General features: G+C 42.7%; 1 protein-coding gene and 1 long non-coding RNA gene across 2 annotated transcripts in view; both read left to right on the plus strand.

Moving 5' to 3' along the window:
- Nucleotides 1-26,079, plus strand: part of KCNQ3 (potassium voltage-gated channel subfamily Q member 3) — a 198,324-nt gene that overhangs the window by 533 nt on the left and 171,712 nt on the right. Inside the window, exon 2 of the mRNA XM_027645548.1 lies at nt 3-258. Coding sequence (XP_027501349.1) covers nt 3-258 — 256 coding nt within the window. The remainder of the gene's footprint in view (nt 1-2; nt 259-26,079) is intronic.
- Nucleotides 5,425-10,300, plus strand: LOC113948208. The gene is made up of 3 exons (XR_003528039.1): nt 5,425-5,467; nt 8,691-8,780; nt 10,159-10,300. It is a non-coding gene; the product is annotated as an uncharacterized LOC113948208 (long non-coding RNA).

Consider the following 26,079-nt stretch of genomic DNA (forward strand, 5'->3'; position numbering starts at 1 on the left):
AGCGGCGAGCGGCGGCGACCCCGAGCAGGGCTCGCTGGCCCTGGGCGCCGGCGGCGACCGCGACGGGACTCTGCTGCTGGAGGGCGGCGGGAAGGAGGAGGGCGGCAAGCGGAGCCCGCCGGGGCTGGGGCTGCTGGCGAAGACCCCCCTGAGCCGCCCGGTGAAGCGGAACCACGCCAGGTACCGCCGCATCCAAACTTTGATCTACGACGCCCTGGAACGACCCCGCGGCTGGGCGCTGCTCTATCACGCCTTCGTGTGAGTACGCGGTGCTCCCCGGGGGAATGCCGGGGGCTGCCCCGGGGGGATGCGCCCGGGGACACCGTTTTGCTTTATCATTCTCTACGTAAGGCGCTCCAGGGGCTCGCTCCGGCGCCGGGTGTGTGTGGGAGCAAGGGTCTGATTCGAGGTGTGCTGCTGAGCGGCTTTATTTCTTTCTTTTCTGTCGTCGGGTTTTCCAAAAAGAGCAGCTGCTTTTAAGTCTGAGTCCCTGTCTTGTCCGTACCCCCACGTTGCCTTGGAGTGGCATTCCCGAGCCTCTGTGTCTGAGACGCTGGAAAAGGGATGCCTGAAAGACCAAGCTCTGAGCGGTTTTAAGGCTCGAAGTGCTTCAGGGGAACGCGGCCAGTTCAGCTCAGCCCAGAGCACCGCGTGTGGTTCAACTCACTGTTATAAACCCCGAGCGAACCGACGCCTTCAATAGTTGAAAGTGTCAAATGAAAACCATCGGGTTTTGGTCCGATAAGCATCACCCCGCAGTGCATGAAACCTGAGCGTTGCAGCACTGTCAGGCAGAAAGTTGCACTGACCACAAGTGAACTGAGAGGAAACAAACTCGTTTTGCGACATTCACAAGTCAAGTGAATGGCGAATGGTTTACACTCCTAAAAATTCTGTACCTTTAAGTTTTCATAGGAAAAAATAATTCTGTGTACGGCATAGAATGGAGTTGGCAGAGTCCTATTAAAATAAATGTGAGGTTTAATGTTGCGAATGTGTTTGAAAACCCAAGGGATTATCAGTGATCACGGTGGTACTGTTTTTCTTTGATGCTATTAGGTGTACACAGCTCTATGTGACAGAGGATTTAAGCAGTGATTTCTGAAACTGGTTTACTTGGCAAAGACAAACAAAGCTCTCTAGGCTGCACGGGCTGTAGCCTAGAGCTGGATCTTGGGAAGTCCTAATCATTGGCATAGTCTTTACACCTGCAAATAAACACCTTGAGTGTAGGGCTGTGATTTTTACCTTCAGGCAAATTTTTCATGATGTTGGCAAGGATTTAGCCCTGGACAAGAATTAAAATTAAATGTTCACTACTGGCGTGCTGCTGCGTGCCACTCACTCATTGCTGCTCCCCCCTTTTCAGTGTTTATTTATAAAGTACATCTTGGGACACAGGTCCTGTTTTCCAGATTAATGTCTATGAAAATGTGGAAACTGGGTGCTGTGACACTTTTTCAGTTCTGTTGCTCATTTTTGCCACAGGAAAACTCGTGCTGGCAGGCAGGGAGCGACAGCACTTGGAGTGTGTTACGCCGGGAAGGCTCTTTGGTCCAGAGCTTGCTGTTCAGTCGTGCTCAGTATTGCATAATGCTGCTTCTTGCTGGGGAGAGCCATGTCTGGACGGAGGGGCACCCCTTTCATCCTGCCTTGGTCAACCCACACACACACTGCATCAGTGAGGATTTGGCACATGGCAGAGCACTGTGAGCAGCTGGCATTCCTCTGTGGCAGCTGGGTCAAATCTGTGCCCAGGCTTGTGTCTGGATATAGGCAATAGGACAGTGGATGTGTGTGGAGAGGCTCAGGTGAGCTGAGAGATTCACGTTTATTTGCAGTGGTATAAGAATTTCCAAGTTGCAACATTTATTTTAGGTAGCTCTCCACATGTGTGGTTGACCTTAAGATCCTTATGCAATATGATTCACAGAACAGGAAAAAAAATCAGGATATCTGGATGGTTCAGTCCTTCTTAGGAGTGGACCTGACACTGTGTGGTCAACTTCCCTTTGGTGACTACTCAGTCCTGCAAAACTGAAATGTCAGTCTGACCTGCTCTCACAGAAGTCAATAACAGCTTTGTTAAAACCATTGATGCCAAGTTTAATATTAATGAAAATGAAACAAAACACTTTTAGAAGTCCTTATCCTTAAAGGAAGTAAAACACAGAAGTCTGTCAGCTGAGCACAAACACCCTGTCTCTTCCCAGGACACCCCAGGGGGCTCAGCAGTCCAAGTTGGCCCCACTGGGTTTCTGTTCAGTCTCAGCTCCTTCTGAACTCAGTTGAAGTTGTGCAGTCTCACCTCAGTGTAGGATCAAACCCTACAAAAAGGAATCTGGTGAGAGTGATGGCAGAGTGTGCCGAGATCTTGCTGACAGACTTCAGAGCTTGTTCCTGCCACTGAAGAATGAAGACCTGCTCGAGAGCAGAAGTGCCGTGGGAAACAGCATCTAAGTTGGTTTCCAAAGTCTTTGTTCTTGCTTTCAAATGAATTGTCTTTTAACCTTTTTTCCTTCTCTAAAGGAGTCCCTCTCGTATTGGAGGTGCTGCTGTGACAATGTGTAGTGCCATCCCAGCAGTCCCCCAGTGATACTTTTCACACTAGAACAGTTTACACTTTTCCTTGGGAAGGCAAGAGATTGCCTATTTTTCCATAAAATAGACAAATTTGATCCTGTGTTACTCTTCAGTAAAAGTCCCATTTTTCTTATCTTAGTGGCGTGTTACACTTTGTCTCATCTTCTGAGTAACTTTGCAATAAATGCCATGCACTCAAAACTACCAGTAAGGTGGTTGCTCTCATATACAAATAACCAGACAATAAACAGCTGAGAGTCAAAAGGAATTGCAGCATGGATGGATGTGATTAATTCCTTATAGATCCAAGCATTCAGAGGTATTTAATGAAAAAATTATACAAAGGACTCCAGTGCTGTGTATATCCCAGGGTTTGGGAAGCAGGAAGCTGATGATGGAAGAGGGTTGCAACCTTCAGGACATGCCAAGGATATTGTGTGGGGCTCAGGAACGGGCTTTGCCAAGGTCTTTGCAAAAGCTTTGGGTACCAGAACTTTTAAAAGGGTGGTACAGATGGGATCTTGTTAAATCATAGAGCAATGCACATACGGCTGCAAAGGGGTCATGATCCCCTGTGTATCTCACTCCTATAATGTGCACATAAATAAGACTTGAGCAGTGCCTGTTGTAAACTCTTGCTTTAGTTCAGGTGGTGTTAGATCTACTGAAATGATTCAGTCTATTGACATAATTCAAGGAGAAGGCATGAACGTGATCAGGCCCTACCAAGCCCTAGGGACAGAAATGCAGGGGAGAAAGGGAAAGGTTCCTGATGGCAACTTTAACATTCAGCTATCACTGGCAGTGATTTACAGAAAGTAGCATGAGATACTTTCTTTGTAATTCTTCCTTCTTTCTTGTTTGTCCAAGTGAGTTTGTCCAAGCCTATCCTTGGGGAGTTGTTCCCTAAAGAAGCTGACTCTGTTTCCTTTCCTATCTGAAAACATTTATTCTCTGGCAGCTCTACTGGACAGGAGATTTATGTGTCACCCATCTAGTTTCGCTTTGCTGGGACACCAGGGTTGATGGACTTCTTGGCAATATGGCAATGTCTTAGTAGCATAGTTGGTAAAAGAAATTTGTTTTTCCTAAGAAGAATTTCACCTCTCTAAGGCTAAACTCCTGCTGAACATTTTCAATAAAATGAAATAAAATAAAAAAAAAAAATATCTTTTAACCTTTGAGATTTGGAAATGTCTCTTGGGGGTTGCAGGTCAGGCTACAATCTATCCCTGCTCTTTCCTGAGCTCGTGTCACTGTGGGAATAACTGATGTTCCCATGAAGTACTGTATTTCCCTTTGTGTTAGGCAGCACAATATATTGTAGGAAACCCCTGTGGTTGTACCTCGTGGGATGTGTACTTTGGACAGGGAGACAGACTCAAGACCTGTCCACGTCCACAAACCATCCAAATGCTTTATTTATGCACTGAAGCATTAATGAATAGAATGAAGAATTGAAAATAAGTAAGATTTTGATTTTTCCAGTTTATTTTTAATTGTAAGCACGAAGTATTTGGTGGATAATGAACAGAGTCCAGAAAGATAACATAAAACAGATCAAGTTTGGAACTGCAATTTGCGGAAAATTTTCAATCTGACAAAGAAAATAGAGGCTGAAGGAGAGGTATCTAGGATATATTCTCGTTTTCATACTATCTTCTGAGACAACTGCAGCCTTTACTTTCACTGAAAAATAAGACCAGGAAAAGGTTTGGGATTAGATTTTTCTTTTTGGGAAAGTGTGCAATATCAGCTGCACTCTGCTGGTGTAGATCATCATGTCTACCTGCTGATGAGAGGGGGAAACCATGGGGAACATGAGAGAACCCTTCTCTATTTGCCATGTAATCTTCTTTCAGTACTGCTTAATACCTGGAATAAAAAGAGGAGGCAGAGTCATGCGACCCATCAAATCATCAGCATTTCTGGGAAGCACCAGCGAGCACCTCCTGCATGACTGATCGTAGGTGTGTTGTTTGCAGAGAAGAATGTCATGGGACTTGGGGAACAGGTTGAAGGTTTGGGGGCTTTCCATTATTTTCTTCTTCCCCCTTTGGGAGATGCTCTGTAAGACGTGCTCACCCACCTCCAGCCTGTGTGTGACATCTGGGGTGAGATGGGAACAGGTTTGGAGTAAAAAGAAAGACAAATAGGAATCCTTCCTTGGCCTGTTTGGCAAGGACTTGTATCTAAGTGAGTCCCTGGAGCAGCAGAGTGAGCCTGGTCCATTAGTGAGTGCCCTTTGCTTATGTGTTTGCCAATTTGAGTTCTGTTTTAATTATTTATGCTAATTCATCATAATGCACGGATAAATATTCTGCAGTATACTTTGTAAAAAATAATGAAGTCTTAGTCATTGGAGACCTTACCACACACCTCTGCTGTTGCAGCTCCAGACTTGCAGAGCTGCCCTCTGTTTGTGTTTGGTTTAAGGAGATGAGACTGTGCCTCAGTCACTGGGATCAGCCAACATGACAGGCTGTGGTCACCAGGGGTTTGCTGGAAGGAATGAGAAGGGGCATCAGAGCCTGGGGAAGCCACTGTGTGGGTAACGTGAGTGGCTTGTGATTCCCAGCCATAGCTTTGGAGTCACTTCAGCAGCTCGCAGGTGCCCAACGCTTGTTTAAGCATCCAAACTACCTCTGAAATTACAGACCTTTGGTGAGAATAGGTGTGTTTTCATCTACAGCTTCATATCTCTGTGCTTGGGCATTGGTGCTGACAGCAAGACCCATTCTGTGGTGGTACCCGCAGAAGTTGAGTTGGTTTGCCCGCGCTTTCCACATTGCCATGACTATGCTGGTAACTTGAGTTTTGGTGCTGCTTGTGCCTGCTCATTGGGCTCATGGGAGCTGCAGGCACATGATTCCATGTTGCACAGGTGTGTGCCTCAGTGTCCCCCAAACCCCTGGTGATTGCAGGTCCCTCAGCACCCTTTTGGCAAGTCCAATCCCCAGTTCAGAGTTTGCAATGCAGCCTTGTGTGGATGTGCATCAAGATCCACCGTAGTCAGCGATGCATGAGGGAGGGCTTGACATGTGGGAGAGCATCAGGACTGCCAGTGTCAGCAAACACTCAGCAGCTGGTCTTTCAGTGCTGTCAGCTTAGCCTAGGAATAATAGTTTCTCAAAAAGAAGTCATAGTCCCTGGTGTAATGTCTATACAACTGAACAGTCCCAAATTTCATCCATTTGTTGAGCAGTGATACAGCAAAGCCTCTCCAGCAGCCAGCAAATCAAGTTTTTCTTCTTTTATGAACTTGGTGTGAGAAGCAGCACCATCTCAGTGCCACCCTTGCAGTTCTGGAGATACTGCCAGCAGTTAAGGCCAGGACCAGACGTACCGCAGTGTCTCCAGCCTGGACTGTGGTTGGAAGCACCACTTTGTTCATCTCAGTTTCCTCACATGCCTCTGTTTGTTCCTCCCAGCAAACATTAGATCATGACAGGACACAGCAGGGCCTGGGCTCCTCTGGAACAGCTGCTGGGCGGGGAGGGCACCTGGGTTTTACTTACTGTTTTAACCTGAGAGGGAGATTAGGAAAATGGTACAAAAAATGAACAGGGAGAAACTTTCCATGCCCATTTTGCTCATTTTGCTGTAAAATGTAGAAACATTCAAAACAAATTTAATGGGTAAAAATAGTAACTAAAGACTATTAACAGCTGTATTAGAAAATTAATACATTTATATAACACCAGCCATATACCAAAGTGTGCTTGAATGTATGCAAGTAAACATGAAGGTGCCCCAGCAATTCCTACTTCTTCTGAAGGTCACCCCAGAAGCTACTCACTCTACACATTTCTGTTCTTTTTTTGGGACTCTCTGTCTTCAAATATCACTTGATTAAATCCTCTTTAATTATAGGTTACCCAACATACAAACCTGTGCATGTATGTTGAACACAATTCTGTATCTCTTGGTCATCAGAAAATCCTTTGTAGCATTGAGATGCATGTGCAGTATTCAAGGACAAGGTCTGAACTGGAATAATTTGTATCTAATTTAACAGCTGTAATAAACTTTCTAATCAAAATCAGTCAAGTGAGTGTTAAGATCATTTATATCTTTTTAAAAACATAATAGATTGTTGACCTTAGACATAGCCAGGTAGCTGACGGGCTGGGTACTACGACGATCAGCCTTGCATGATATAAATAAATTATAATGTTTATTCTTGTATTTAATAATGCTATATTCCCTTCTCGTATTTAATAGTGCCATACTCTTGTCTTGTGCATGGAACTTTACAGAAGGAATGGAGCCATAGAGACATTGCATCTGCTATTGCTTCTGGCAGATACTGTATTAAATAGAATAACTTAAATATTAATAGCTTTGCAGGGAATGTGGTCTGCAAGAGCTGTTAAATGTATGCTACCTTCTGTCTCAGGATAGTAGCTGGGAAACAGTGTTTTCTGTGGAGAGAGGGACACGCCCTGGGATATTTAGGTTCATGGTAACCTACTTTGGAAAAAGGCACTTTGGGAGAACTTCCAGGCTGGAAATCTGTAAATTGCCTTCCCCAGCCTTAAGTGAGCAAACTACTTAAAAGTCTATTTGACTTGGAGTAAGTAATGTCAGGAGGAACCTATCCAAGGTGGCACTTAGGTAACCCAAAGCAGAACAGTGTGACTGAGATTTGGTGGAAAGCAGCACTGGGTATCATCATTTTCCTCTGCACAACCAGCTCGCTGTTCTGTTCAGGCCTGGTGAGATCCTTCTAAGCTCCACTTCTCTACAGGATCCATCACAGGTCTTCATCCCTTCCAGAGCTTAACAGCCACCTCTAGTTGTAGTCACCAGGATAACACCTTGTCCTCCTTAGTGGTGCAAACCATGCTGAGGTGAAGGTTTAATATATCTAACACTGCTAAATCTCAGTTGGAGAGATGCTACAACCCTGGGATGAGAAGCCTCCAGTGTCTCTTGAGATGACCGGTGCTCTCCCTCCTTTCTCCTACGTGCATTAATCTTGCCAAAGTCTTTCCCTATTTACTTTTTCTTGGGTGCTGGTCCATGGTGGTGGAGAAGTATAGATCCATTGTATGCCAGCAGTAGTGCAGGACTCCTCATCCTCTAGGTTGGCTCTTGTCTTTTACTTCGAGTTCGCACACTTTGTTTTATTTTGTGGATACTTATATCTTGCTTGTCTCCCCAGTTTTCAGAACTGTGGCTGGGAGTTGTATGAATGTGTTTTGCATTACTTTGCCAACTTGTGTTAATTTGTGATTGTCATGTTGACCCTCTAGTGCTGTGTTTTAATCTCAGGTGTTTTTTGTATTTACTTTATTCTGTCCTCACTAGTGTCTTGGTCACCTTCTATATTAGTACCTTATAATTTTTTGCTAAAATTCAATTTAGTTCTTTTTCCAGATCATTAAGGAAGCATTTAATAAGGCCAGAACTAAGAAACTCCATTCAGAATTTCACTAAATAAAAGCCCCCCCCCCATTAATGTGATATCATTTTTTAGGACTTTATTTATATTTCTGAACCCAATTTTTAATGTCATGGCGTTTCTCATGGTCATCTGAATTAATACTAGAACAAAGACTTCATGAGATACTGCACCTGTGTCAAAATTGCAAACAGTTCCGCATTTCTTTTTGTTCAAACCTGAGTTTTGTTTATCTATTTAGTTCTGTGATGTGCATTTAATTGTTGTCTTCTTATCTCAGATATTTCATGTTTTTGACATGGTGTGTACCTCGTACAACAAAATAATTCATTGTTCCTCGTACCATCCACCTCTAAAGCAGAGCTAAAGCAATGCTGAAAGCTTAAATGTCCTAATCCATCCGGGTCCTAGTTCTTCTATATTTTATAGAAGCCATTAGATTTGGGTTGTATCTAACTTTAGGTGAACGACAGAGATATTAATACTAAACCAGAAGACTCTTTACAGGGAATTCCCCACTGACTGTAAATTCAGAGTCTAAAATTTTCTGCTTTAAGTGGGGATGGAGGAGAAGCAAGTACAGCTGCTGAGGGACTGATAGTGAAATCCCCAAAGCGCCCTGTGGGGAGCTGCCCACCAGCTCTCAGCAGTGCAGCATCAGCTCTGCTTATCTTTGCTCCCCTCATGCCTCCCCATGCAGGGCTCAGAGCATTTATGAGGAGGGATTACACCCTGAGGAGGGAATGTCAAGAGCAGCTGATTGAAATTGCAGGGGAATTAATTTAGGAAGGTAATTACGCGAACTGGAATTTGCTCTTCTACCTTTGCTAACACTGCTGCTCTTGTGAGACGTGCTGGAAGAATTTCAATGCACACAACTGGCTGAGGCTCCCTGATCACACCTCAGACACCGTCTGCGCCGTGCCACCAGATGCACAGGGCCACAGCTCGGGACCAACCTTGCTCTGCAGCTATGATGGCAACTTTCCTCATGCCTAGAGTAGTCATTAACTATGTCTAGACTAATTGGCAGAGCCATACGAGGGATGTTCCCAAGCAGTGACACACACTGACCGATAACACTGCTGGATGACCTGTCCCATGGTTTTGTTCTGAGTGACTGAGCACAGATCAAGTGTTACCAGAGACCTGGGACCACTCCCAGTAGGACTCTGAGTGGGGCTCCCTGCTTTGGAGACAAGTGAGGTCAATGATATGGACATTGGTCATGCCAGCTGGTCTCATGGACAGAGAACAGGGCTGAGGATCTTTGGGTTACTAGAAAAGACATAATTCTTATGTGTGAGATCTTACCAATTCGAGAATATCCTGGGTCTATGCAAAAAGCCACTTTTTTGGTATAGAGTCTTAAAATAATTTGGGATGGAAGGGACCTTTAAAGGTCATCTAGTCCAACCCCCCTGCCGTGGGCAGGGACACCTTCAACTTAAGCAGGTTGCTGAGAGCCTCATCCAACCTGACCTTGAATGTTTCCAGGGATGAGGCATCCACCACCTCTCTGGATGACCTATGCCAGTGTTTTATCACCCTCATTGTAAAAAAATTCTTCCTTATACCTAATATAAATGGACACTTTTTTTAGTTTAAAACCATGACCTGTGGAATAAGACCCTTCACTTAGATAAAGACCCAAGAAATCCTAACCCACTGAAATAATACAGGTTTCACCCTATGTGTGTGTCCAGTAACACATTTTACATTCTACATCTTTTCTTCTTCCTATTCACGTGACTTTGCCATGGCTTTTGCCTTTTCTGTTTCAACATTCCTTGTGCTGATCAAACTCTCATGGAGGTTCAAACACTTCACCCCCACATCTTGGCATATTAACAAAAGAATACATTTTTGTGGTACAAATCCCAGAAGAAGAGCCCACTGATCATTCATTACCAAACTTCTTACTTGTGTAAAACATAGAAGAAGATATTATTAGTTGTGTTGCTGCTGATATTTGGGTATTTCTCCTGAGTTTGTCTCACTCATTATTGTAGATGTTGCTCCATTACCTTCTGGGTGCAGAGGTGGGATCTGACAGAGTCAGTTCCTGCTCTCAGAGTATGGTGCTATTACATAGTACATTGTCAAATACACTGCTTTTTTCAGTGTTAAATTACTTAAATGAACTGCATTTCCCTGCTTTTCCTCAGGGCTCGAGCGTCAGTCTCTCCACAGTCACAATGGGATCCATCTATCTATCACATTATCTGAGGAAGTTGTCTGGAATCCTTTTATAGATGCTAAAGAAAAACAGGAAATGAAACTTTCTGGAGTGCAATTAATCTCATTCTAAAGACAGTTCTAAACTAGGTGAGATTAATCACCTCTTGCAGCACCTGAAACTTTCTGCTGACTACAAAGGAGACCTCATGTGACTAACTTAAATTTGGGTATTTGCACCGAAAACACCTGGGGAATGGGAAACTTTTTGCCTGACTTGAGAGGCAAGGATCAAAGCCACATTGAGACAGCTGAATTTAGACACGTTCAGTGGGTATTTAACTTCTCTTTATAGTCAGTGGAGATCTAGTCAATACAGTCAAGGATTTTTTGGTGCAATTCATCCAACCAGATGTGGGGGTCTGCTTTACATGGAGATAAATTACACCTTCAGTTCTACTGAGCAACTCTCCGTTGTCTGTAGCAGGAGCTGAGTTGACTTGATCTCTGGTAAATGTCTGCAGTAAAAGTCACAATCACACAGAAAAGTCACACCTTTAAAGGCAAGAGAAATATGACTCATTATTACATTGGCTTTTATTAATATTAGGCTCAATTCTAATTCCCTTTCCTCAAGAGTTTTACATATGTGGCTACTTATTATCCCAGGCCATGACAAGCCTACGGTCATCCCTGACATGATGCCAAAGAACATATGATTTCAGTAGCTTTAATATCTTTCTCTAGTTGTGAGTCTTGAGCTTACCTTTCCACTTTCCCTTTGTTCTCTGTTTTGCCATGGGCTTCATCTCCCTGAGCCCTCCCATAAATTTGCTCTTGGTTTATGATCATAGTTGCAGTTGATCTTGAGGTCACACTCAAATCCAGACATAACTACCTTTTGTACTGAACTTCAGATCCAAGCCTGGGATTGACTCTGTTTTCCCTCCATCTTCTTGTGACCATTCAGGATTTACCTGGGCACAGGTGCTACTGTGGTGGGAGTTTGCCAGCAACAGGCCAGCTTCCTCCTATTCCTGCATTTCTGTCCATTTACATTGCTTCTCTTGACTCCATCTCTCAAAATTGCCTCACCAAATCAAAGACAGCACTGCTTTGTAGCAGGTGTCTTTTAGGGCCCAGAAAACACTTTGTGAGTGGTTTGGACATTGCCCTTTTGAAGCCTGTAACAAGTGTAAAAGGTCAATTTGAATGGCCTGTTGTGAATGAGGGTGATTGTGAGGGTCATTCATAAGCTCAGAGTGTTTTTAAGTGCTACAGTTTTCTCTGTAAAGTTGGAGACTTTGCAGATATGTAGGCACCACTCAGTATTTTCAAGGGCATGCTCACTTTCATACACCAGCTGAATCAGAAAACCAGCATAATTGAACCTAATACTGAAATCATCGGAGAACTGTACAAAATCTGGATGCATGCAAATGCCCTGATGTAAAGAAGTGTTTTTGGGTGGTGGTGTGTTCCTTTTACAGCTGCTAGTTTGCGTTTTGCTTGTTTTTGCAGAAATACTGAGCCAGCAACCTCTTTCAGTCATGTCAGTGCAAATGTAGAGTAAATCTATTACAGTCAGAAGAACGATTGGATTTGGCTGCTGCACCACAGGCTTGTTCTGGACTTACTACAAAATCTTTTCATTTTTTTACTAATACTCTCTGCTCGTACCAGAGGCCAAGGTCAAGGTCCTGCACCTCTGGCAAGGTACTTCCCTTCTACAACAGACTTGTCCTCTCAGTAAGGTAAGACAGCTTAAGGAATGGGATATATAGGAAAGATGGAGATCCCCTGGCAAGAAAACAAGTGAACACCACCCTGTCCCAGAGCTGCCAGTATTCACACCATGGTGTTCATCATGTTGGGAGCTGGTTTATATAAACACTTCCTTCCCTCTTTGCTCCTCGAAGATGAAAGAGGATTTTTCCTACCTCCTAAATCCAGTTATTTGGTTAACAAATCCAGTGCAGATAAGCTGGGGAAGTTAAGCAAGTGAAGCGCTGTCTTTCTGCCCATTTCTTGGTGAAGGTTGTGTCTGATCTTGGAGTTGTAGGAGGGAGTTGACAATTATAACCATAAAACCTTTTAGTTTGTAGGGTTTTAGAGGCCTCCAGCCCAGTCTCCAGAGCAGGGTTAACTTCACAGTCAAATCAGGTTGCTTCAGGCTGTATCCAGTTGAGTTTTGTGCATCTCCAAGAGCTGAACTACTTTATATTGTGAGGAGTGATAAATTTGGTTGCGCTTCACAGATATGTTGTTTAATGCATTTCTTATAACAGGTAGACTTCTAGACCAGGAGTCTTCTTCCCACCCCACTCCATTCAATCCCGAGTATGCATGGACAGAAGTGAGATGTAACATCTGGACAGGGATGCTGGACAGGTCAGCCCACTGTGGAGGAAAAAAATGCTCCAAATTTTTAGCTACGAAGAGAGTTGTGTGCCACTAGGCTAACACCAACACTGCCTATGTTTGCAGCACTGGCCCTGGGGGATGCTAGGAATAACCTTCGGTGTAATCAGTACAGGTAACGGAGAATAGGAAACCTTTCCCAATGACTTCTCTTTTTTTTTTTTTTTTTTTTAACTGTAATTTGACATTTCCGCCAAAGTTTCATTATTCAGAAGAATAATTCAGTCTCAACTGTACAACTCCTTCGTACTTTCCCATCTCTTTCTCCTTGTCCCTCACTCAATCCCGTATTCTCTCCTTCCCTTGGTGGCCTTCATAGCCCGGTTACTGAAGAACAGCACCCATCACTGAATCATCCGGATCTTCTTTGTGCCTTTCCTCAGCCTTTCCTACTGTGACTATGACAACAGAGTTCAGTTCGACTTAAAATCTGTGGACCTAAGTGCTGATATCAGGTTGACAGAGCTGACGTGACAAATTGTCTCCTACTCAGATATAGCTGTATTTATCTTTTGGTCTTTTTTACACTTTTTTATTTAACTTATTGGATTGTAACATTGAGTTCACCCTGTCAGGAATTAAAACTGTGCCTCAAATTCCCTCAGAGTAGGGACTCAACAAGAATTACTTTGTCCATATGGTGAAAGGTAGTTTAGGTGCAGGAATTATCTCTGAATCACCTTGTGTTTCATGAGTGTTTCTCTTTTGCTTGCACAGCTCCCTGATGTTAAATATGGCATTTGGTGCTAAGATGCTTCCACTGGGCCAGCCTGTGACTTTGAGCACAGCCCAAAGTGAGAGTCCCTACATAAACAGCATCCTTGTAGGAGAAGAGTTGTTTTAATTCAGACCCACACACTTCTGAGTCACGGCTCCTGATCACTCTTTGCTCCAGGGGTGACAGTGGTGTTAGGGAAGGATTGATTTATTGATGACCTGTGTAGGTAACAGCTTTCTTGTGGTGACTCAGCTGTTCTCTCGAGAAAGAGGGAACATGAAGTGGAGGTGGACACCCATCTCTCTTCCCAGAAAGGGTACAAACTGAACTAATATCTGTTCCTGGTCTCAGTGGTAGGAGGAAGTGATTTAGGAACATGACATACAGGCTAATCCATGATCTGCATGTTACTACATACACAGCTTGAGCTGTTGCTCCCAGAGTCAAGGTGATAACACAGTGTCCTAGTTTGCAGATCCATTTGCAATCAGTGTTGATAGCCAAGAAATTAAAGATGGGAGCTCTTGGTGTGATAATAAATGAACAGCAACTGTCTCTAGCAACTGAGCGTATAGGCAGGGCTGTATTCCCGAATCACCACATTCTCCAGCAAATGGGATGAGAAAGAACATTGCTCCCAGAGACCAAAGCAGGACATAATCACCTCCGAAACAATATTTTGTTGGACACTGTAGGGAAGCTCTTCTGTTACAGAATAATATCTTACAGTTTTCTGGAAACAGTAACTCTAAAGAAAACATCATTAGGATGAGTGAAGAAAAGAGATTTTGAGCAGGTGGAAATCTGTCTTCATTGGCAGTACTTGTTTTCACTTATTCTACCATGAGTTAATTTCCCAGCAACTTGAAGTAGATAATGTGTTTATAAGCCTTAATCTGAGTTCTCCATCAATGTTTGTTCCAGTCTACGAAGATGGGGAATTTCTGTTATACTAGAGGGCTTTTTAATTGCATAAATGATGATATAACACGGCTGGAAGATGATGCAAGATAAATTTAGGCTAATAGGGGGACAGATATCTGCTAGAAGAATTTGCACAAGAAATTATCAATTTTCCACTTGTCATTTTTAAACCAAACTTAGAGAATTTTCTAGAAGACAGCTGTAGGCTATAGCTTTTCTGCAAAATATGGGCTAAATCAATAATTCTGCATATTCTTGGCTGGTGATTAGGCAAGACTTAAAGTTATAACTAGGAATATTTTTTTTTCTAATTTAGCAACAATAAGATAAGTAAATGAGAAAGGAAGTAATTCAGGAAAAAGATATTTACTTATATCTTAACTGTATTGTTAACATCATAATGTAACATAACAGAAGCAGTAGCAGTTATAGTGATTGTGCTGGGATTCTTAAGACTAAATGTAGTATGTCTTCCCTGTAAATATCTAAATGTGTCATTTCAATCTCCTCAGATGCTGGTATAAACCACTGCTGCAGGAGCATTGCTGATGTTCAACTCATCCTGAAGTAAATGACGACAGGGATATATCACATCCTGATTGCCAGTGATGATACCAAATAAATAGGTATCACTTGACTGTAACGGGAGATTCAATACATGGCTTACATATAGACACCTACATTACAAACATTAACTTTGTGAGATGAATCTTATCCTAATCACATTGTTGAAGGCCTTGTGGGGATAATAACTTCACAAAGTACTCGGGCAGGAGGGTAGAACAGAGCCATCCTTTTTGGCCCGAAGATGACTACCCCAAATACGAAAATCTTGTACAGTCTAAAGTCTGGAACACCTTTCTCAAAACATGAACCAAGATCACCAAATTTCTGCAGTGCTGAATTCTGATTCAGTCTTATACCTAAATCTTGTTGTGGTGCCTCTTACTCTCACCTTGTGGTGACCTCTGCTGATGTCCCTCAGGCATGTGCATGCAGAAAGTAAAGCTCATGTAGCATAGCTTTGCAGGACTGGGGCCAGAAATTGTTGCTGTTTCTCTGGTCAATGTAGTCCTTACATTAATAGTGAAATAATAATTGCCAGAATGTGGTGTTTTGTTTTTGTTTGTTTGTTTGTTTTTTTCTGGAAAGGGCCCAATGCAATGTTATCCTATTCAGAACATAAATACCTAGCTGTATCTCTTGAGCTATTTAAAAAAGCAGTTGCAATATGGTCATTCCTTTAGCTGTCAGCTCTACTGAAGAGTGGGATGTAATTTTTAGGTGTCCATGCAGTCTCTTTGCCACTGATCCTGCAAGGAGAACAGATGGACCTGTCTGATGTCTGCCTTGTCCAGAGGGAAAAAAGAATGGTTTTCAGCCCACTTGGTTAAAAAAAAAAAAAAAAAGGCAGAGGAAAAATAAGCAAGAAAGCCCATGTTTTTTTAGAATGAGACAAGAGCAGTAATGGTGCAGGGAAGAAGGCAGCAGCTGTGAACACAGTTCCAGTGACAATGACAAAACAGCAGCTGAGCTGGAGAAGGAGGCAAGGGAGATGTTGGACATAAACTTGCAAAAGGAAGAAGGAAGAGGTGTGAACTGATTGTGAGATGTAAAACAGAAGAAGAAGGGGAATTAAGATTACTCTTGTAGGTGAACATGTTAAAAGCTACTTAATGAAGGTGCTGCTTGTACAGAGAAAACAACTTAATTGCTCTCCTGGTGCTTTGGTGCCTGTTTCAGGCAAGTTGCCTGTTTTCCTCTAATTGCAGTGTCTTCAGTGTGAAACCTGATGTTGCTGTTGATCTACAGGGAGACCCCGTGTGCTCTGAGTGGGCTGAGGACAAGCCCAAGACCTGGTCAGTAGTGAAGTGTCTTGGCCAGGTAGTGGTGGAAACCAGCTGTTTTATTGCTTGAACTGCTCTGCTGAGAGCCAGGGGACTGTGATTTCTGAGGTATATCCATTGTCTTTGTACATGTCACAGTTGTCACTGTCACTTGGCAGCACAGGGCTGTGAGTTCCATACTGACACCTAAACAGCAGGAGAGTTAAACTTCAACTGTAAATCCAGTGCAAAGCATAGCCCTCAGAGCTGAAATCCCAGGATATTGTGGAAATCTGGGGCTGACCCTGAAACATTGAACCTCTCTCTCTCCCCTACACACTCATGGTTTCACTGCAAAACCTGAAGAAAGTCCAAAGAATAAACAGAGGCACGAAAGGAGCAGCATATTTCAGGCACATTAAATGTAAAAGAAAAGAGGAATAGCTTAGAATCATAGAGTCGTTAAGGTTGGAAAAGACCTTCAAGATCATCAAGTCCAACCTTTGATCAAATACCACCATGCCCACTAAACCATATCATGACGTGCCACATCTACCTGTTTTTTTGGACATTTTTAGGGATGGTGACTCCACCACTTCATTCTCAAACCTAAACTTTATTCTCAGCACTCAGTTCACAGCACTGGGAGAGGCACATAAGTGGGGTGAAGATTTTAGCTGTTCTCTCTTGTCTCATGGCCTAACAGCACTTCTCTTCAATAAGTTTCGGTAAGTTTCTTTACTTCTGCGACTCATGTAATGCCTTACCCTGCAACATGATATCAAGCTGCAAGACCTTTTGTAATTCTCCATTTATGGTTTTATATCACTTACAGGACATTGCCTGCAGGTTGGTGGTTTGCTGTTTTTTTTTTTTTTTTTTTTTTTTAAGATTAGGCAGAGGAAAGTCACTGGCCTTGTTCTGAGTCAGCAAATCTAGCATAAAATCAAGGTTTTGGTTGGAGATTAATCTTTGTGTCACGGCACCCTTTTTAAGCCCCTGAATCATTTTTAGTGGTGATTAGAACATTTTTAGCAGTGTGCAGTCATGTGATAAGCCCAAATGAATGGGAGGTGAATGTGATGGCAAAGGTTGTGTCTGACATACCTGTGAATGTGTGTTTGAAACAGCATAGTACCACACAGTCACTGTAGCTCCTATTCCTGTTTGGATGTAGTAAGTGCTTTTTTACTAACCCAGAAATTATTTATAATGTATTTATACACACTATAGAAGCATCTTCAGGGACAAGCAGAGATGAAAGCCCTTTGGGCTGTGCATCCTCGTACCTCCCAGATTATCCCAGATTACTTCCAGCACTTTTAGGTCTCATCACATTGCTTCCATAAAAACATCCAGCTTTTTCCTGAGAAGCTGATGAGGCGCAGACACACCTGACCTCCTCGGTGAGATGCAGTCCACCCTGCCCAGCTGAGTCCCTTATGCTGTGCGCTGCACAGACAGAGCACAGAGGATCCTTAGCCAGGCTGGGTCCAAGTTTGTACACCACAAGACACAGAAATGACAGTGATTGATAGCTGGGGCAGGTATAATTTAACAAAAAACCGGTTATGATTGCTGTAATAATCAGTCGTCTCAGTGCTCCAGTATTATTTTTGTTTTGCATGTGTGGCACAGAGACAAGCCTTCTGCAAGTGAAGACTGGAAGGAGCAAAGTGCTGGATTTGCTGATTCTTACAGACTGCTCCTTTCTTGCTTAGGGGTTGGAGAGTGAAAAGGAGAATGTGAAAAAGTGGATCAATAAGTAGGAGAAGATGGTATCACTGGTGGAAAAGAGAGTGGTGTCACTCCAGAACAAGCAATGGTTCAATACTGGTAACTGTTCTTTGAGAACTGAGGATTCAGTCCATGGTTGTTCTGGGAAGACATTGGGAAATAAAGGTCATGGTCCACTGGAGAGACTGTTCCCTCTAACTGGCCTTGAAATGATATTCAAAAGCCATCCCCAAAGCTGACATCCTCACTGGCAGTGTTTTCACTTATGCCACAGATTAAATGACTAAAGGGTCTAGTGCAAAGAGCACCTCTGCTTTGTCACTGTTTCTGAGAGCGTGGAATCCAAGCCCAGGTGGGGCTCAGTGGTAGTGCAAGGTGTGGGCACACAAACTGTTGTTAATCATACTATTTTCCCTCCCATGGAGAGAAGACAAATCAACTGAAGGCTGTCATGTTTCAGGGCTGCTAATTCAGCTTCTTTTATATCAATTCAGCTTGCCAGGAATGTAGGAGCTACCAACTTTGGAACCTGGGGATTGTTCTGCTCATAGTGCTGGAGAGAGCGGAGTAAAACTTTGATGGGATTAATCCAAGAACATATATTGTTTTATGGCTGGGGTCTCACACATGGTGATGCCACTGGCTGTACTCCCATGCAGCTGGCTGCTCATACAGAGCCTGTGAGGGGGTGCAGTATTTGTGTCCAATACACCTGTTTGGTGGGGCCAGTGGGGTTTGTGTTTCTGACCGGTCTGGAGGTCCCATCCATCTTTATTCTCAAAACCATGCTTTTCAACCACATTTCACTCATATTCATATACAAGCTCCAGGTGGATTAGGTGGATTTGTTTAATTCACTTAACCTGAACTCTGCGGATCCCTTCTATTTCCCCAGTCCTACTGACAGTGGGGGAATGGAGAGTTTAAGACATGTAGCCTATGTGCGTCCTCTGCCCCCACCTATGTTCTGTCTCATCTGTGTCCTTCTTGCACTTCCATCTTTGATGGAAATGCAGAGGATTTAGGGAGGTGATCAAGAAGATAGAATTGTGTAATACTGAGATTTTCTTCCTTTTCTGGGCCACTATGAGCTGTTGAGCAATAGCATTTCATGGCAGCTGCTGCCATGGGCTCAATATGGGAGATATATGGGCTAAATCGTATGCACAAATCTCAAGGTGGGTTGTGATCCTTCTGCTGGCAAGTGCTCAGCTTCTTTATGTTGTTTATGTTGTTGATTTATGCAGACAGGCTGCAGTTGGCTTTGTTTTGGGCAACTCTGGAAAGCAAAGCCTGTTCCTCTGTGTCTGGATCCTGTATGTGGTACTGCTGAGGGCAGGGAATGGGGACAGAGTTGACACAGGTGTTGGATGCTACTGACCTGTCCAGCTCTTGTAGGCAGCGGGTCTGGTTGCAAGGTGTCTGATTTAACTGGAGAGGAAAGTGACAGGGAGGAGAGATGGGCCAGAAGGGCTGGAAAGGGAAAGCAGATTTTGTCATTCCATGGTCAAAACTTGTTACAGTAGCATGACATTGATAACTGCAATTTAGGGGGCAATGGCTGAACTTTGTTAATTTGCAGTAATTAGGGAAGAGGGAGCAAACAAGGAAAGTGGAAGGCCAGTTCATGTGAAGTAGTACTTTATATAAAATATTTGTGTTGCAGCATCAGCAAGAACCTAGTTATGGTCTGTGATCTCACTGCAAATGCAGATAACAAACTGGTCTTTGCGCAAAGACCTTACAATTTCAGTGTAAGAGGGGAATTTACAGGTGGATGCAGAGGAAAAGGGGTGAAACAAGAAACATTGGCAGTACTCCCAGTTTGCCCTCAGCATAAACTGTTGATAATGTTGTATATACCACAGGAATAGATTATTTGAAGAAGGCTATTAGAAAAGTCAGTGAGGCAGCTTCATGCATCTTTGCCTCCTGCAGCTGGATGCCAAAGCAACAAATACAAATGGGGTAAATGCAATAAAGATCTGTCATGCAACCAATAAGGGCTGGCACAGATGTGGGAAAAACTGCTATTCCCAGCAAGAGGCAAGGGAAAGCACAGGAGGAACCATGACTCAGGGGTACATTGCTCTGTCAAGATGGTCTTGTAGTGTTTGGGCTGTACTCCAGTATCAGTGCTGAAGCCCAGCCCTTAGTGGTAAAGCTCTCCTAAGGGCAGTGTACTGTGCTTTGGAAAACATGGTGGGTGCTCCTAGAGGAGCACCTCTGCTCCATATTAGCTCCTCAGTCTTAGATGCAAAATACCAGGAGATAAATCCTGGATGAACCTTGCAGGGTCCAAAGGGTAGTGAACAAATGTTGGAAAGTGTTGTGCCCCAGGAAAAAAAAATCCATGAGCCCAAGTACCTTTGTCAATTCAGCTGCAGAACAATTTTCTAGAAGGATCCTTGTCTTGTCTCTTAATGCATTGGAGGTTATCCCTGACAACATGAACAGTAAGAAAAATGAGTGAGCAGCTCTTGAATAGTGTGTCCTGGAGGCACTCAGAGAAACTGTCATTGCCATGTATCATAAGCTGAGCTGGAAGTTGGCTGAATGTTCTGGTGAAGATTAAGTGAACTAAAGAGAGAAACTGGCTGCAGAGAGTCCTATAGTGTATGAATGCCAAAAATATGTTTCTGGCAAAGCCGTAAGACATTCTGCCTATCTTCATCATCCAGTTTTGTGTCCTTTGGCTCTGTAGCCTGACTGTTCCAGGGAAGAGCAGAGGTGGGAAATCAGAATTATAATTGTGCAGCTAATTTTAGAAATGCCAATATGGCACACCACTGCTCACTGGTTTATTTAAATCTCTGGATAGAAAATTGCTGGTTGTGGAGGAATGAACTTATTCTGGAGACACAGTTGAAAAACATTAAAAGTGAGCTGGATAAAATGTCTTTCTGATTTCCATCATTTCTTGTAGTAGTCAACTGTTAAAAAAACAAACAGGTCCCTTCAAAAAACCCCAAAACTTGGCAAGCTGAAGAGGTACCAGGAGAAGCTGCTCAGTGTGTCTACATACGGCTATAACTTGGAAGTGTAACCATTTTAAATGTCACCACTGATTTCACAAATGACTCTATTGATGTTGAACACTTTGACTGGATAACACACGTTGTAAACAACAAAAGTCTGGGCTTTTTCCTCATTTTGCTGTGTTAAGACAATGCCATTGAAGCAACCATTATCCTCCACTACTAAACACAATGTAGGTAGATGTTTCCAGAAGTACCGTACAATGATCTCTCTCCATGGATAGTAACTATCAGACTTATTTCCTGGTGTGTAATGCACTTGTACAAGGACTGTCACTGGTAAAAATTGGGACAATGCTGTAAACTCATAGACCTGCAAGGAGCAGACTCAGCCCTTCACATCTCAAAAGGAGAAGTTCCCAAGTTGTCATCTCTCCTTACACATTTCTTTCAATCCTGTCCAGCCATTCATATGACTGCACTGTGGTCACGTCTCAGGCCCCTTTCTGGCTCTGGCAGGGACAGGAGATACGATGGCTGAGCCAAAGCAGGGACCTGGTCCCTCTCAGCAGTGCCACATCCTTGGAGCCCCTCGCTGTGGCTCTGGTGCCTCCAGTCCTACCTGTCCACCATGGGCCTCTGATGGACCCAGGGCAGTGCTTCCTTACAAGCCTCTTCTGTGTGACAGGATAGTGAACTTAATGCCATTGTTGCCATGGTGTGAAGAGCTGAATGGGTGGTTATGGGAATGGTGAGGCTTTGCTAGCTGTTTCCTTAGGTGATGTAAGTCTCCAGTGCAAAGAATATCTTACCCAGAATTTTTATTTTCTGCTTAAGGTTGTCAGTGCTTTTCCAAACATAACTTTTTCTATAAATTGATTTTTTATCTGGATACAATGATTTTTTGGACATGAGGTGTTTTGTCTGGGGGGGATGGGACTTTCTCCATTGCTTTATACAGCACAAACCCTTTGATATATGAGCACCTAAATTCAATGTAAGGTAGACTATTGTTAGCAAAAGATATTCTAAATTTGCTGGACTACCTGGGGAACAATAGTGAGTGGTTACAAGAGAGGGAGAGGAGAGTCTGTAATAGAGCACACGTCTTTCACTGTTGTGGGCTGAGTGATAACCAGGCAGGTAGAGGCTTGAAACAATAAACTGTAATTGATCTGTTGGGATTTTAATAAAACCTTTGAGGCAATAAAAATGCTTTTATGAAAAACAGGTCTGAGTATCTTTTCTAAGAAGGTCTTTACTGTAACTGCTGATTTAAATGTTAATTACGGTTTTGTAAGGCATCTCTTCTCAGCAAGTGATAAGCAGCAGAGAGGAGATTTGGTGTAGTCAGCCCTGTGCCTGTGAGATCATGTCCCTTTGGAACACTCCATGCCCATGCCCATGTTCTTCTTGAAACTTGGACAGCTCGGGGACAATTTGTGAATCCTTGGGGTATCTACAGATGTAGAGAAGCGAGGACTCTGTGGGAATGCTGTGTCATGCGAGTGAGGACTATTTATAGCCAGGGAAGCTGAAAAGGTAGATATTGAAAATAAGCAGATTGTATAAAGATCAGTCAAATATTGCAGTTTCCCTTCAGATTATAAAAGACCTTTTGTAAAAATAGAAAACCACAATCTTTAAGATATATCTGTATTTTTCTCCTTTGCCTGTATCTTCATGTTTGGAGAAAGCCCAGGGATCTTTCTACACAAATAAGTTTCAAAGCTGTTGTTGCTAGCACCTGGTTATGAGTTTAGAGTTGCAAAGGCATTTACAAAAAAATCTTATGTATTTGCTCCTAATTAAAAAAAACCAAACAAACAACAAAATCTTTAAAAAAATAATCTTTAGACTTTAAAAGAAATTTAAACACATTTGTTTATTGAATTTTGAATAGCAGATGGCCTGACTGTCTCTTAAAAAATGTCTCTTAGTGGTTCTGACTCCCAGTTTGAGTACAGATCCCAAGATACTTTCAGAGTTTCTTGCAGTCCTAATCACAAGAGGCCTTTTGTGATAATTATAGCAGCTTTTTACATATATGTTAATCTTCTTTATTTATTTCTTTCGCCTTTGGAAGGTTTATGTTACCAAGCAGTCACAGAGATCTATGTGTATGTATAAGCTTTCCAAGATACAAACTGGGAAATGAATACTTCCAGCTTTCCCAAATTTGGTTTTTTAAAAAAAAAAACTTGGAAAAAATAGAAATCATAATCTTCTCGTTTCTCCTGGGAACTCAGTTCTGATTTTGCCTGTGAAAAGCTGCTGCTATTGTATCTTTCCAGAAGAGCAAAAAGGCAGTTTTTTGAAACATAATAGGTTCATAGTCTAAAAAAAAAAATAAAAAAATGGTGTGGGTGAGATTAGGAGGGCAAAGGAGAAATAGCTGATACAGTGAAGTGGAAAAAGTGACAAATCTGTTCAGTAGATATTGTGTGAGACAATATCCCATTTACCTGTGTGTTATTACAGGTTCACCTGATAAATGAGGACTGCTTTGGGCTGCGCATTGTGCAGCCATGGGGTAAAATTGGTCCTTCCCTCATTGCTCGGGCACCTCTGCCTGGACATCAGAAGAGACTTTATAGCTCTCAGACTCGCTTGGCAAGCTAATGACAAAAGTGTGGGGATGCAGAAGATTTTGTTTCTCTGAAAAGAAGCAAGCACTGATAGAAGAAGCCAGGACAGGAAGGAAATCTTTGCAGGGACTGAGTTCTGTTCTCTCTGAGGCAGGAACATAATGTGGTCTTTTCCTTAAGTGAATAGTGTCTTTGTGAAAGCTAATTAGAATCTGTCCATACTGGGCTCAGAACAGGACTGCAGAGCACTACTGGACTGGCACTAGTTTGGAATGATGAGCTCAGGTGTCAGTAGCAGCTGAGAATGGAGCTCCACGGGGGCCATGGAGGAGGCTGAGAAGGAAGGAAAAAGGCTGGAATACTCAGCAAATTAACCCAAACTGAGGTCTAGGTTCTGTAGGCAGGCAGTTCCCAAGAGTGAACAGTGCTCCGAGAGCCTGGGCACATCTGCACATCACTGTCGGGTACATGGATCCTGCTGCTTTGCTCCCACGGCTGCTATTTGAAGACTGTTCAAGGCTTTTGCTATTTTAGTGGCTCAAAACCTTTCAATTCCATATCTATATTTATGCACAGCCTGTGTATATTCATTTCTGTCTTTTGCCAGTGCTGGTTTTCAGTTCAAACAGCTCTTCTGCTTCCCCCATTCCTCACTTTCCCAGCATAATTAAAGGGAACAGTCATCTTCTATCTTAACAGCTTGCTGAAAAGATCATGTTTGTGGATCTAAGAGGAAAAAAACCCTAAAAACAACCTTGTGATCCCTTTTTGCAATCTCTTAACAATTTTTGCCACCTTGTTTTATGGTATACGAGCCAAAAAATAACTCAGAGAGACTCTTAGTGTCTTGTGATTTATTGACATCAATGTTTTTAAGTTCTGAATCAAGACCAGGCTTCTAATTTTCCTAGGAACAAGGACTCTCTTTCCACCTGCCCCATTTATGATTATAACAAATAAGAGATACAACAGAAATACAGAACAGAAGAGACTCTGTTAGTGGATGTGCTTACTCCTTTTAAATCTTTCTTGAAAATAGTTAGATTTAAAGTTGGGTTCTTTTTGTACCCTTATGATTTATCATGGGAAAAATAGTATAGGCAAGAAGATTGACTAAAAATATACAGATTGTTCTTTTTCCTACTTTATACCTTAGAATATTGGAAATGTCAAAGCTAATCTTTGCTACTACGGAGGAGTTCTCTGGCACGTGTTGGAGCCCAGCTGCTGGAAACTCCTGAGATCTCAGTCCAGCTGTTACCTGAGTGCTGGGAAGCAGAGCCAGTGGCACTAGGGAGTCCCTTGGTGACCAGTACCTCACTAACACCTCACCTGCATCTGCAGCAAAGCCCACAGGTCTTGGCTCAGCTGCTTCACAAAAGGAGGCTACAACATTCATCCCTTGAGGCAGTGTCAGTGAATTTGCCTCTCTGATTAGCAGTTCCCTTTGAGCTTTTTATGAATTTGCATCATCTCCCTTATGATTTTCTCCAAACTGTTTAAAGACGCTCCAGGTATAATTCTGGTGATGTTTTGCTCTTTGCTTAATCAATTTCTTTTAACATCTCATCTTTAGGTACCTTTGTCCTTGATTCCCACTTTTCCATGTTCCTTAGAACAGATGAGTATTTCCTCTAGGTGATAACCTTAGTGGGACAAATTAACTTTTTAAAATTATTTTATTTTATTTTATTTTAAATTAACTTCACATCTGAAGGATTCAATGCGTGGAATTGTTCAGTGAAGGTAAGCCCTGGCTTTAGAAAGGGATCAGTTAAAGACATTATCTTTGTACAGATGTCAGATTTATAGTTTTCCTTTACCATAAACTGCAGAATTAATCACAGACATGGGCTAAGGTGTGACTGAGATCCACTGGTGATTCATGGTCAGAGCAATCCAGGTTGTAACCGTACTGCTCTGTCAGTCGTCACTGTGTTTGTGGCAAGGCTGGGCACTGATTTTACAGCATTGATTTCAGACAGTGGAAATGCATTAATTACAACCTCCTCTGTGATTTCTTGTTCTTGTCACAAGGTAGTTGCAGAGGTGGGGAAAACGCATAAATTATTTTGCAGGAATGCTGAAGACTCCCGTCAAAGATTTAACAAGAGGAGTGCGACAGGTGATGGGAGCGATGCACAAAGGGGAAGCATCTGATGCTGCCTCGTACAGCTTTTGTTTTTGAAGCTGTGCAGATAAATGATGACAAAGAGATCAGATAAAAATGGCTGTGATTGACTGGCCCTTTTGTGTAAAGTTTGGGGCCAATGATTTAATGGAGAAGGAGGAGGAAGAAACCCCAAGTAACTAATAGGCATTCAAGATATTTTAGGGGTTTTTTTGTAAGTAGCTTCTAAAATTTCGTTAGAATCCAGTGGATGATTATCCTGTGTTATTAATGAGCTTCACTAGGTGTCATGTGGAGTTTGGGAACATTAAAAAGCCACTGTAGTGATGTAGGGCTGGGAAAAACATATGAAAAGTAACCTTTTCTCTGCCCTGGAGTCTGGTTTTATTAAACCAGCTTGAGGGTAATTTTTCTACCTTGTAAGGGAGGAAGAAAACTTTGTGAAACCTCTTAGTGTTTTACCTTTTTAAAGCACTTCCTTGAACTCCTCCCATTCTTTTCATGTTCTTCTGAACCCCAAGAGTAGATGTATTCAAGACCACAAGTCTCCCCTATATGCAGTATAACCACAAAATGTAAGATTGGGTG

Source organism: Corapipo altera, unplaced genomic scaffold (genome assembly GCF_003945725.1).
Source record: "Corapipo altera isolate COAL_440 unplaced genomic scaffold, ASM394572v1 51, whole genome shotgun sequence".
NCBI lineage: Eukaryota > Metazoa > Chordata > Aves > Passeriformes > Pipridae > Corapipo > Corapipo altera.